At 45.7% G+C, this 13,932-nt stretch overlaps 1 protein-coding gene across 5 annotated transcripts in view; it reads left to right on the forward strand.

Moving 5' to 3' along the window:
* The first annotated feature begins 293 nt into the window (after window positions 1–293).
* Window positions 294–13,932, forward strand: part of LOC125463597 (protein kinase C alpha type) — a 343,618-nt gene continuing 329,979 nt past the window's right edge. For all 5 annotated transcript variants that reach the window (XM_048555052.2, XM_048555055.2, XM_048555054.2 and 2 more), the window contains exons 1-2: window positions 294–463; window positions 943–974. In XM_048555052.2, the coding sequence (XP_048411009.1) occupies window positions 306–463; window positions 943–974 (190 nt within the window). In that variant the 5' untranslated portion in view covers window positions 294–305. The remainder of the gene's footprint in view (window positions 464–942; window positions 975–13,932) is intronic.

Here is a 13,932-nt window from a genome sequence, read left to right on the forward strand (position 1 = left end):
AGGGGGCGGTGTTGAGCCGCCCTGGCTGGCTCAGTGCTGGAGGCTGGGGCTCTGACGCTGCGGCTCCTACCGGGCGGAGCTCCTGCCAGTGATAAAGAGCGAGGGTTCGGTGCTGGGCTCCTCTCAGTCACTCTCCGCCTCCGTCACACCTACACTTTCTGCAATTTATTTGATTTTGTGGCGGGTGGGGGTGAGAGTGATTTTTTTTATTTTGTGCGTTTTCTATCCTTTTTGTTGTTTGGGGGGTGGGTGGGTTGGGGTTTTGGGGGGGGGGGGGGGGGGGTGGTGGGTGCGATTGCAATAAAATGGCCGATGCAGAGGGAGACGGTGGAGAGACAGTCAATCGGTTCGCTCGCCAGGGAGCCCTGCGACAGAAGAACGTGTGTGAGGTGAAGGATCACAAGTTCACCGCCCGCTTCTTCAAACAGCCGACCTTCTGCAGCCACTGCACTGACTTCATCTGGTGAGTGAGTGAGAGAGGGAGTGAAGGGGAGAGAGAGAGAGGGGATTTACCCCCTCCCCTCCACACTGCCTTGCACAAACTCCAGTGCCATCCCCACCCTGCCCCAAAACATCAGGACAATCAAAACTTATCCCCAAACTCTCCCTGTGCAAACTTTCTCTCTCTCTCTGTCTCTCCTGATCAGATTGCTGAACTGCTTTTGCTGTCTCTCACTCTCATCCCCTCCCACTTTTGAGCTTTGCGCTGTGCTGTTTCCGAATTCCCTTTTTTCTCTCTCTTCCCCCCCCCCCCCCCCGCCCCCGTCCTCTCTTTAAATTGTTCTCTCTGGTTTCCTGATCCTCCTATTTTGTTTCATAATTCTTGTGACGTCTCGTTCTGTTTGTATTTCCTGATGTTCCTCCTGTTTTCTTGATCCCAGTGTGGGTTTTATTATTTTTGCCCCTCTCCCTCTAACGCCCGTGTTCTCTGTTTTGTTGCAGGGGCTTCGGGAAACAAGGATTCCAGTGTCAAGGTATTGGAAAGTGAATGTGTCTGTGGCTGGAGCGGGAGCTGTTTGATTTCCTCTGAGTCTGGGTTCCTGCGCCTGAACGATATATATATATATTTTTTAAAAAAAAGTTGTCAGTGATAACCAGAGAGAAAGAGCGAGCAAAAAAAACATACGAGAAGCGGAATGCTATCATTTGAAATGAACAAGTGCGAGTAGTGATCCCTTAGGCTGGGACCTGGCCTGGAATGTGTCCAGTGACGAGTTCGCCACTTAGTTTCAGTTTGAAAATGATGCCGAAATTCTCTCTTTCCCGCTCTGGCGACGTGGCGAGAATGAGGAAGTCCCAACTTCATGGCTTTACAGTAAAAGCTCTTTCCCCGCTGTGGCTGCTCATTGTTGGTTGGGTTAGTGTGTGACAGCTGGGTCCACTGCCAGTCACTGGTTCAACATTTGCATTTGCTCCTTATCCTGAGAGGTTTTTGGAGTGAGTGTGGACTGTCAGTTTACCCACTGCCTCACCGATACACGCGTTTCTCTATAGTTCTCCTGACTTCACTATGCGACCGAGTAAGGTTTACTTTCACTGGGTTACTCTCTAGAAAGTGAAGGTGTGTCAGGGCTGTTTGTATTGTATTAGCTCTTCTACACCCATCTCTGCTCGGAGACAGGCAGTGTTAGAGAGTGACATGTCCATCATGGGCCTCCTGCAGTGCCACAATGATGCCACCCGAAGGTTGCAGGAACAGCAACTCATATTCCGCTTGGGAACCCTGCAGCCCAATGGAATCAATGTGGACTTCACCAGCTTCAAAATCTCCCCTTCCCCCACTGCATCCCAAAACCAGCCCAGCCTGTCTCTGCCTCCCTAACCTGTTCTTCCTCTCACCCATCCCTTCCTCCCACCCCAAGCCGCACCTCCATTTCCTACCTACTAACCTCATCCCACCTCCTTGACCTGTCCGTCTTCCCTGGACTGACCTATCCCCTCCCTACCTCCCCACCTATACTCTCCTCTCCACCTATCTTCTTTTCTCTCCATCTTCGGTCCACCTCCCCCTCTCTCCCTATTTATTCCAGAACCCTCACCCCATCCCCCTCGGGTCTAGGCCCGAAACGTCAGCTTTTGTGCTCCTGAGATGCTGCTTGGCCTGCTGTGTTCATCCAGCTTCACACTATTATCTAGTGTTAGAGAGTGCAGTGTCTCCAACCCAGTGTGGATGATTTACATCTATTTATTAGGGCCTTTCTAGAAACATTCAAGTTTCCACCTCACGTTGTGCTCTGACTGCAGAAGTCAATGTGCACTCCCCTTCAGGCAGTCCACGCTGCAGCCCCTGTTTTTGTTAATCTTGTATTGAGAATGGGAATTAGGATGTCACGTTGTGGCTGTACAGCACATTGGCTAGGCCACATTTGGAATACTGCATGTCCTTCTGGTCTCCCTGCTATAGGAAAGATGTGGTGAAACCTCAAAAGGTTCAGAAAAGATTTACAAGGATGTTGCCAGGATTGGAGGGTTTGAGCTACAGGGAGAAGCTGAGTAGGCCAGGGGTCTTGTCCCTGGAGTGTTGGTGGTTGAGGGGTGGCCTTATCGAGATTTATAAAATCACAAGGGGCATGAACAGGGTGAATAGCCAGGGTCTTTTCTCCAGGGTAGCGGAGTCCAAAATTATAGGGCACTTGTTTAAAGTGAGGGGGCAAAATTTACAAGGAACCCAAGGGGTGACTTTTTCACGCAGAGGATGACGTGTGTATGGAATGAGCTGCCAGAGGAAGTTGTGGAGACTGGTACAATTACAGCATTTAAAAAGCAACTGAATGAGTACATGCATAGGACAAGTTTAGAGGAATATGGGCCAAATGATGGCAAATGGGACTGGATTAATTTCGGATATCTGGTTGGCATGGACAAGTTGGATTGAAAAATCTGTTTCCGTGCCATACACCTCTATGATTCTAAACTGAGGACAAGAAATAGAAATGCCCTGAGATCACCTCAGGCTCACCGTTAGCAATATGAATTGTTCCATTGCTTTTCTGCGTGACTGGAGCTCTGAGCTTGCATTTGATTGCTAGTGCCTAACAGCTGTCCCTTCCTGCTTTTCCTTTGTTTCTTAAAAAAAAGAAAATGTCTCAGAACCTTACCACTTTTTTTTGCAGCCACGTGGGGTGTTTTGCTCAGAAGGATACTCCTTCCATATTAGCAATAGCCACTGTTGCTCACATGGATACCTCTGTATCCAGTTGTTGCCAGCACCTTTTTGTCCTGACTGCTACATCCACATACTGCAGACCCTCTGCGTCGATGGAGAATCTCCAAACTTGTTCTCAAGTTCAATCTTAGCTACGCTTCTGCTTCCACGTCGAAGGAATGCATTTCCAGGCATAAACATGGCTTGTTTCGTTGCTGTTGATAGTATCTGAAACTCATGTTCTTGAAGGACCTCAGCCCAATCCTTGACTGTTGTAATATTCCAACCTTCATTTATTTGTGTGTTTGTAAACTTGTAATTTCTGTTTGAGGTTGCAAGTCACATTCGTCTGCTGAACTGGTTGCTTCATTGTTGGGAGCCTCTGGCAGCTCTGTGTCTCAAAATTATAATGAAAATGCAAGTTTCTGTTTGAGTAGAAATTTGTTTTTTCCACGGAATTTTACCCACTGGGGGTGTAACAGTGGTTATTGCCAACATGGAGGGAGTTTACAGGCAGGCGTGTTAAATTACTGTTTCCCTTTTTTTAATTTGATGTTATGAAAATTGATTATTTTTCATGCCCTCTGAGCTTCTCCAAGTTGCAAGTCAGCTGTGTGCTAATGGCCCACAGTTTACCTACAGTGCTCAGTGAAGCAGATGCTGCTCCTCAGTGTTCACAGAGCAGCTTTGATCTCTTGCTTCCTGCTGTTGATAAAACAGCCACATCGAGTGGCCAGTCTGTCCCAGGCAAGAGTGCAATGTGAGAGGTACATCCTTGTAGTTTAAAGTGTTGACAGCTCAGTTACACCCTGAAGCTGCTCACTGAGTGCTCTGGGCGGAATCTCCAAGTGTGGGTTCATTTTCTTTCTTAAATTAAAAAGGACTGGATTTAAAATTGGAATTTCTAGAAACGCTTAGTGGTATTATCACCAGACTATTGATCCAGAGACCCCCGGTAATGTTCTGGGGACCCAGGTTTGAATCCTGCCACGTCAGATGGCAGAATTTGAGTTCAATACCGATCTGGAATTAGGTTTGAATGATTAACATGAAACAATGTCAATTATTGGAAAAACACATCTTGTTCACGAATGTTCTTTTAGGGATTGAAGCTACCATCCTTAGCTGGTCTGGCCTACGTGTGATTCCAGACTCCCATCAATATGGTTGAGTCTGAACTGCCGTTTGGGCAATATATTGGTGATGCCCTCATTGTGTAAATGAATCAAAAAGACAACAAGGTGTGGAGCTAGATGAACACAGCAGGCCAAGCAGCATCAGAGGAGCAGGAAGGCTGATGTTTCGGGCAGAGACCCTTCTTTAGAAAATTTTCTGATACTGCTTGGCCTGTTGTGTTCATCCAGCTCTACACCTTGTTATCTCAGATTCTCTAGCATCTGCAGTTCCTACCACCTCTGATTTCTGGAACGTGTAGATCTCAGAGCTATGACCATGAGTCTTGACTATGTTAAAATGGTGGTCCCTAGATTTTGGTGCAGTTTGAGCAGATATGACATGTGGCAGAAGAGTGAAGTTGAAGGGGAAGTTTGGCTGTCGGTTGAATGAATGATGAGCCTGATTTGAGGGGACTGTCTCCTGTTTTATGGGGAAAACATCAGAGTGACTGTTGTTCCGTTGAATGAACCCGTCTTCCTGAACTGCTTCCTGGCCAGTGTGCCGGCTTTTTGCTGCAGCCCTTGCTCTCCTTTATGCTGCTGTATAAAGATGGGCAAGAGTGGGATGATGGTGGCCTAGTGGGGGAATGTCGTCAGTTTAGTAACTAAGTCTTATAACTGCCAGATTGTACAGTGATTCTGTTTGTGGTACACCCTCCCTTCTGTTGCAGTGAGGGGTTGGTGGAATCACGGCCATTCTCTTTTTTTTTGTTGCTTGGAATTCGGAGGAGGGGTGAACGCTGAGCTACCTGGTCAGTTACTTAAGCCCAACATGCAGGTCCTCCTGTACCCCTTTTGAGTTACAAGCTCTGAGTCATGCAGTAGAAACTCTTACTAGTATGTAATACGCATAGAGACTCCAGGAAGTCTCAGTGCTGTTTATGACAGATGATAACATTTTTAAAGTGCATTTGCAGTTGTTGTGAGACAGCTAATTAGTACACAGCAATCCACCACCAACAGTAATCTCTGAATATTGAATCAGGGATAACTCTTGACCAGGTCAAACCTCCCCTCTTTTGAAATATGGAATTTTATTACACTAACCTGAGAGAACAGATGAAATTACTGTTTCATATCACATCCAAAAAAAGCAGTGCTACTGACACTGCAGCTATCCCTCAGTGCTGCACACACACCGTGTTGACCCTGATTGGGTACGCCAATCTGAGACATTTGAAACAACGACTGTCTTATCTCCGAGGTGAGAAGGCTACCGACTGAACATTGCCTGACACTGCTGTGGTTACTCAAACACCCAAAACAAGAGCAGGCATGCCTCGCTGTGAGCTTGCTGTGCACCCACAAAAAACTCCAGGCAACACACTCTCCTCTTGGGCCGCGAAGAAAAACGCTGCAGTCAGCATCTTCGGGGTGGGGCTTAGCAGGCACTGTTTAAGTCATCATTGTTTATTTAAATGGGTGGAGACTCCCTGAGGATATGGTTCTGGTGCCATCAGACAATTAAAACAGAAGTCTGAAAGACCACAGTAACCACGACATCCTTTGACCCCGGTTAATTCTGCTGAAGATGAAATAAAGCAAAGAACTGCAGATGCTGGAGACCTAAACAAACCAAAACAGAAATTGTTGGATAAACTCAGCAGGTCTGGCAGTATCTGTGGAACAAAAGCACAGTTAACATTTCACGTTGGCAATTCTTCACCAGAGCTGTCAGTAACTGGGAAGAGGTGGCATTTATGATAAATTTGAGGTTGAGTACGGGCAAAAAGGTGGAGACAGAGCCTAGAGACAGTGAGAGATATGAATGGAGACAGTAAACAAGGAGATTGTGGATGGTAGGCTCGGACGGAAGAAAAGCTGAATAAGTGATAATGAGAGTTAGAAAATGGGTTAGCTGTGTTGAATGCAACCTATATTACATGATATACTTCGGGAATGGGTGACTGCGCTCAAAGCAGTCCATGTGGTAACAGGACCAGGTGTGCAGTGGGTTAAAAACTATGGAACAATGGAATTAGGTTTTTAGGTTAATGAACTATTGAGTCCTGGAGGCTGCAGGGTCCCCAAGTGGAAAATAAGGTGTTGTTCTTTGAGCTTGCATTGAGGCTTGCTGGATAATTGCAACAAAGCCTGTGACAGGAATGTTGGCCTGGGAACTTAGTGGTGCAGACAACTGGAAGCTTGGGGTCATTTTTGTGAATGGAGCTCTGCAAATCACTCACCCAGTCTGTGTGTTGTCTTTCCAATGTAGAACAGACCACATTGTGAGCAGCAAAGACAATAGACAGAGAAGGTGGCAAAAGTGGGGGAGGTGTGGCATTGTTGGTCAAGGACAGTATTACAGTTGCAGAAAGGATGTTTGGGGACTCGTCAACTGAGGTAGTATGGGCTGAGGTTAGAAACAGGAAAGGAGAGGTCACCCTGTTGGGAGTTTTCTGTAGGCCTCCAAATAGTTCCAGAGATGTAGAAAAACGGAAAGCAAAGATGATTCTCGATAGGAGCGAGAGAGACAGGGTAGTTGTCATGGGGGACTTCAACTTTCCAAATATTGGCTGGGAACACAATAGTTCGAGTACTATAGATGGGTCAGTTTTTGTCTGGTGTGTGCAGGAGGGCTTCCTGACACAGTATGTAGACAGGCCAACAAGGGGCGAAGCCGCATTAGATTTGGTACTGGGTAATGAGCCCGGCCAGGTGATAGATTTGGAAGTAGGTGAGCACTTTGGTGATAGTGATCACAATTCTGTTATGTTTACTTTAGTGATGGAAAGGGATAGGTGTATACCACTGGGCAAGAGTTATATCTAGGGGAAAGGCAATTACGATGAGATTAGGCAAGATTTAGGGAGCATAGGATGGGGAAGGAAACTGCAGGGGATGGGCACATTAGAAATGTGGAGCTTATTCAAGGAAAAGCTCCTGTGTGTCCTAGATAAGTATGTACCTGTCAGGCAGGTGGAAGCTGTAGAGCGCGGGAGCCGTGGTTTACGAAGGAGGTGGAATCTCTGGTCAAGAGGAAGAAGATGGCTTATGTTAGGATGAGATGTGAAGGCTCAGTTAGGGTGCTTGAGGGCTATGAGGTAGCCAGGAAAGACCTAAAGAGAGAGCTCAGAAGAGCCAGGAGGAGACATGAAAAGTTGCTGGCGGATAGGATCAGGGTAAACCCTAAGGCTTTCTATAGGTATTTAAGGAATAAAAGAATGACGAGAGTAAGATTAGGGCCAATCAAGGATAGTAGTGGGAAGTTGTGTGTGGAGTCAGAAGAGGTAGGGGAAGCACTAAATGAATATTTTTCAACAGTATTCACTCTCGAAAACGACAATGTTGTCGAGGAGAATACTGAGATACAGGCTACTAGACTAGGTGGGATTGAGGTTCACAAGGAAGAGGTATTAGAAATGCTTCAGAGGGTTAAGATAGATAAGTCCCCTGGGCTGGACGGGATTTATCCTTGGATCTTCTGGGAAGCCAGGGAGGAGATTGCCGAGTCTTTGGCATTGATCTTTAACTCGTCATTGTCTACAGGAATAGTGCCAGATGACTGGAGGATAGCAAATGTGGTTCCCCTGTTCGAGAAGGGGAGTAGAGAGAACCCTGGTAATTATAGACCAGTGAATTGTGGGAGATATAGCAGTTTGGATCGGAAATTGGCTTGCTGAAGGAAGACAGAGGGTGGTAGTTGATGGGAAATGTTCATCCTAGAGACCAGTTACGAGTGGTGTACTGCAAGGGTCGGTGTTGGGCCCACTGCTGTTTGTCATTTTTATAAATGACCTGGATGAGGGCGTAGAAGGATGGGTTAGTAAATTTGCAGATGACACCTAAGGTCGGTTGAGTTGTGGACAGTGACGAAGGATGCTGTAGGTTGCAGAGAAACATAGATAAGCTGCAGAGCTGGGCAGAGAGGTGGCAAATGGAGTTTAATGCAGACAAGTGTGAGGTGATGCCCTTTGGTAGGAGTAACCAGAAGGCAAAGTACAGGGCTAATGGTAAGATTCTTGGTAGTGTAGATGAGCAGAGAGATCTCAGCGTCCACGTACACAGATCCTTGAAAGTTGCCACCCAGGTTGACAGGGCTGTTAAGAAGGCATACAGTGTTTTAGCTTTTATTAATAGAGGGATCGAGTTCCGGAACCAAGAGGTTATGGTGAAGCTGTACAAAACTCAGGTGCGGCTGCACTTGGAGTATTGTGTACAGTTCTGGTCACCGCATTATAAGAAGGATGTGGAAGCTTTGGAAAGGGTGCAGAGGAGATTTACTAGGATGTTGCCTGGTACAGAGGGAAGGTCTTACGAGGAAAGGCTGAGGGGCTTGAGGCTGTTTTCATTCGAGAGAAGAAGGTTGAGAGGTGACTTAATTGAAACATATAAAATAACCAGACGGTTAGATATGGTGGATAGGGAGAGCCTTTTTCCTAGGATGGTGACGGCGAGCACGAGGGGGCATAGCTTTAAATTGAGGGGTGAAAGATATAGGACAGATGTCAAAGGTGGTTTCTTTACTCAGAGAGTAGTAAGGGAATGGAACGCTTTGCCTGCAATGGTAGTAGATTCGCCAACTTTAGGTACATTTAAGTCGTCATTGGATAAGCATATGGACGTACATGGAATAGTGTAGGTTAGATGGGCTTGGGATCGGTATGACAGGTCGGCACAACATTGAGGGCCGAAGGGCCTGTACTGTGCTGTTCTGTGGTTGTGCTCTGTGTGTGCTCGTAAATCACTGCTTCACCTGGAAGGTGATGTCATCGACACTGCTCCTCTGTCTTGTTCTGAATCAGAAAAATTCATCAATATCGCCTCCAGTTGCCACCCTGCCCTCACCTCGCTCACTTCCGACTTCATCCTCCTTTCCTTTCCTCAACGTCTCTGTTTCCATTTCTGGGAGTAGACTGGCACTTCATACTCACTGACTCCCACAGTTATCTCAAGTATATGTTCTCACACCCTGCCCTGCTTCCTCTAAGGATTCCATCCTATTCTCCTCGTTTCCCTGTTTGTCACGTCTATTTGATTTAATGCCACCTTCCATAACAGGCCTCAGAAATGTCCACCTTTTTCCTCAACCAATGATTCCTTGGTACTGACACGATCCTTAGCTGTGTTCGATCCATCTCCTACACCTCTGTCTCACCCCCTTCCCTTCCCTTCCGTTCCACAACAATGGTAGGGTTCCCTGGCTCTCACTTACTACCCTCACCAGGTTCTGCATGCAAAGGATTGTGCACATATTCCCTGCCCCTCCCTTGTCAGCATTCCTGTAGGACGTTGCAATCCACTCCAACATCTCCTCCCACCCAAATCACCTTCCCATGCTGTCACAGAAGCTGTAGAACCTGCATGTTTACCATCTCCCTTCTGACCATTCCAAGATCCCAGATACGCCTTCCAGCTTATCTTTGTTCCTGGCCTGGTATGCTTAATCTCCTTGTTCACCTACCCTTTCATATCTGTCTCTGGCTCTGTCTCTACCTATCTGTTCAACAACAACACCATTTTGACTTCGGCACCTTTTCCCAGCTAGTGACTGCTCTGATGAGGAATCACTGGACTGGAAACGTTAACTCTGCTTTCTTCCCAGAGATACTGCCAGGTGTGTTGAGTTTCACTGGCAGTTTCTGTTTTTGTTTGTGCTGAAAGTGCTTTCACTCAGCAACTTGTCAAGTTCTCTTTTAGGCTCATATTGAATCCATTCTTGTGGCTGCTTTCAGTACCCTGTTCTGGACGATCATAACTGTGCAAAAAGGAAATACTTTCCAGCTTCTGATCCAACTAATCCCATGGCACTGAGCCCAATTCCTTTTATAGACCTTTGCAATGACACTGCACCCTAAACCTGGCATTTCCTCAAAGTAAATAATTGGAAATCATGCACCAGTTCTGACAAAATGTTGGTCAGCAGGCACAGCAAATGACTAGAAAGAAGATAATATGTTAATGTTTATTGGAAGGGGAATGCAATATAGGAGTTTGGAGGCTTTCCTCTGCTTCCGCCGAACATTGGTAAGAGCACATCTGAAGTATCGTTTAAACCTTGGTTTCTTTAGCATTAGGAGCAGTACAGCAACAGTTCACTTGACTCAGTCCTCACCTGAAGGGCTTATCTTATGAGGAAGAGTGACGCATGTATCCTTCGGAGTTCAGAAGCATGAGAGGCAATTCTCATTGAAACATCCAGGATTCTTCTGCAGGTTGACAGGATGCTTCCCAAGAGGAGTCTGGAACTGTGGGACACTGTTTAAAAGGATTAACAGATCAGCCATGGTCTCATTGAATGGCAGCATGGAAGTGATGGGCAGCACGGCCTACTTTGCGACTGCATCTTATGGTCTATGGGGCCAGCCATTTTAACATGGAGATGAGAATTCTTTTCTTTTGGGGGATGTTAGTCTGTGGATTTCTTTACCACAGAGGGGTTGAAGGTTGGTCATTGAATATTTTTAAGGCAGAGTTGGATTGATTCTTGATTAACAAGTTGTAGGGAGTGGACAGAAAGTAGAATTGGGGCCGCAGTCAGATCAGCCACAATTTTATTAAATGGTGGAGTGCATTCAAAGCTCTGAATGGTGACCCCCTGCTTCTGATTTAACTTCCTGTTTGTACAGACATAACAAGGTCACTATAGGTCATTACTCAGTGGGCAGCACTCCTGCCTCAGTTAGAAAGTCAGAAACTCGAGCCCCACTCGAAAGACCTGAGCATTCAGTCTTGGCTTACAATCTGAGTGCGTTGCTGTCAGTAGTGCCATCTGTTTGATTAAAACAATAAACCGAAGCCCAATCTCCCGCCAATGAGTGGAAAAGAAATCATTATGGCATTTTGGGAAGAGAGCAGAGGAGTTCCCTTCAGTACCCTGGCCGTGTTTATCCCTCAACGGGTATCACAGAAAGATTATCTCCTTGTAGCAGCACCCATTTTAGTGAGAATTTACTGTGTGGCTGTTGACTTTGGCATTCTAATAGCGACTACACTCGGCTAGTACCTCATTTATTTCAAAGTGAATGTAATTAAGTTCTTTCTTTCTTTCTGTGTTGGTATCCTGCCTGGATGCAGGACCAAAACCCAATCTAATGCTCTCCCTTTCAGCAAACCTGCTGAAAATGGACAGTTGCTGACAGAGGAATGCAAATAGTTCTTTGAAAGAGGAAAGGAAGGATTTTAACTGAACATCGTACCAAAGCTGTCCAAACCTGTTCTTTCCAAATCTGTTTCTAATTTGTGTTTTGCTGTCTGGTAAAATGCTGTCAGTTTTAAAAAAAATACTCTTCATGATCACTTGGCTCTTAAATTAGAAATTTCCTGGAGCTGTGAATATTACTGTCTGCATTTGTAATTTGTTGAATATTACATTCTGCTGTCTTTCTAATGCACAATGGCAGCTAATGCTAGGAGTAAAATCTCTCTGATCCAATTTCTGTTTGCTCAAATGTTGTGTGATCACTTTTAAACAAAAAGGAAATTTTTATAAAGATCTATAAAATCAAAACATTGGTTTTAGCTAGTCTTCACCTCCCCCCCCACCCCAACCTCATCACAGCCTCTTCTTTCTCCCTCTCCATTACTTAGCTTGTTTTGAATTTCCTTCCTTGCACTCATCAAGTTGTTTGGTCAATATGTCTATTTCCCATTGGCAATAAATCACAGTAATGAGTTCAAACATTAAGTCATTTTAGGTATGGAACACAGTAGGAAATTTGGTCTCCGCCATACTCCAATGTTTTATAAACCTCAACTCGATCACCAAAAAGCCTGCACCTCTCCAAAGTGTAGGGTTCCAGCATGCTGAGCCAGTTTTGCTGCATTCAGAAAGTCAGGAGGAAAGCCCACCTTCTTTGCATTCAAAAGTATAGTGAACACACACAACCGTGGAGATTCAGCTCAGCACCCACTGGCAGCATCCGTGCCAACATCTTCAGTGTCACTGCTGCTAAAGTCAGCAGCAGAGCTTTGTGCCACTAGCCTAGCAGCTTCTGTAGTGGCTTGCATGGTTGGTTTGCAATGCTGAGTGATGCCAACAGCATGGGTTCCATTCCTACCGGCCTTCTCAACCTCTCCCCCTCACCTGAGGCCTGGTGACCCTCCAGTAAAACCTCCACCAGTCACCTCCCTCTCCCTCCCTCTTGGAGCTGTATGGTCTGGTAGAATTATGGTGATTTTTTTTTCCCCTCCCTTATTGAGCAGATGAGACTGAATATTGTATTCTAACTCAGGCCTCACCTAAACAAAATGCCAGGACTTTGCTCTTTGAATTCCTATATTCTAGAATGCCATGACCTCTAATGCTTTCTTGTAGTCACTTTCTAACTGTTTGTTTTTGTGCTTTGAGTGTCTCTGTATCTACTCGAATCCTATTATTGAAAGCTGTGGTTCAAGAAGGCAGCTCACTACCACCGAAAGGCAGCTAAGGGATAGGCAACAAATGCCAGACCAGCCACTGATGCGTGAATGAATTTTTAATAAAATTATCCCGTCTGCAAATATAATGCTGCACTTGGGTAAGCGTCATTTTCCACTCACAAGCCCAATCGCTCAGTGCATCAGGATTCACCTGAAGCAGTTAACTATCCTCAACAGTTTTCACTTTCCCAGATTTATCTGTATCTAGACTATCAATCTTAAAAAGTCAACAGCACCAGACCCTGAGCTTCTCATAAGTTGATGAGATTAGAAAACAATTTTTTTTAGTTGTCGCCAGTTATCCATAAAGATGCGTGTGGTTCAGTAGCTCAGTACAGAAGCTGCTAGGCGAGTGGCGCAAAGCTCTGATGGAGAGCTTGGCAGCAGTGATGTTGAAGATGTTGGCAACGATGCTGTCAGTGAGAGCTGCGCTGAATCTCCATGGGCCTGTGGGTTCACGATACTTTTGGATGCAAAGAGGGTGGGCTTTTCTCCTGAACAGAGCAAAATTGTGAGAAGCCTCCCCCTATCCGCACTTGGAGACACATTTTGAGGCAGAGTGAGGTTTTTGCCAGTTGTGCCGTAGTATCATTGGTCACACTGTTCTCTGGTAGAGGTAGTTGGTTTGAGAGGGAAGTGTTGACATTTCCTGAAGTTTGGCCTGGTGCAGACTGTGACAGTCCCAGTGTGGGTCAGCTAGCTTCACTGAGAGCATTGTTTAAGAAGGTGTGTGTATGTATGTTATAAGGTGTGTTATGTATAACTGTTGTACACCTTTATTAGATGTTCTCCCTTTTCTGTTTTGTTACCTTCAAATATGTTTGTTCCACTGTTTTCCAGGTTGGTCACCTGCCTAACATTTTCTGTAAAATTTTATCCGAGTCAAGACTCTGCCTCCATAATTCCTGTTCAGATAACCACCCTGTACTTTCTGATCTATCTTGGCTCCTGGCCTGGCAGCATCATAGTTTAAGATAAAAATCAGCCTTGTATTCATGACCTCATTTTCTCCCCCTCCTTGTAGCCTCCAGTTCTAACCTCTTCAAAAGAACTGATTTCAATGACTCTACTATTGCAGCTTTTAGTTGCCTGGGCCCTACATTCTGGAATTGCCTGTTTAAATGCCTCCCCTTGACCTCCGCCTCTTTAAGGTAACTCCATTAAACCTACCTTTTGGATCCATCTGCTCTTTCTTTCGTTCATTTGTGGGACGTAGGTGTCGCTTTCTGGCCAGCATCTCTTGCCCATCCC

Source organism: Stegostoma tigrinum, chromosome 22, assembly GCF_030684315.1.
Source record: "Stegostoma tigrinum isolate sSteTig4 chromosome 22, sSteTig4.hap1, whole genome shotgun sequence".
NCBI lineage: Eukaryota > Metazoa > Chordata > Chondrichthyes > Orectolobiformes > Stegostomatidae > Stegostoma > Stegostoma tigrinum.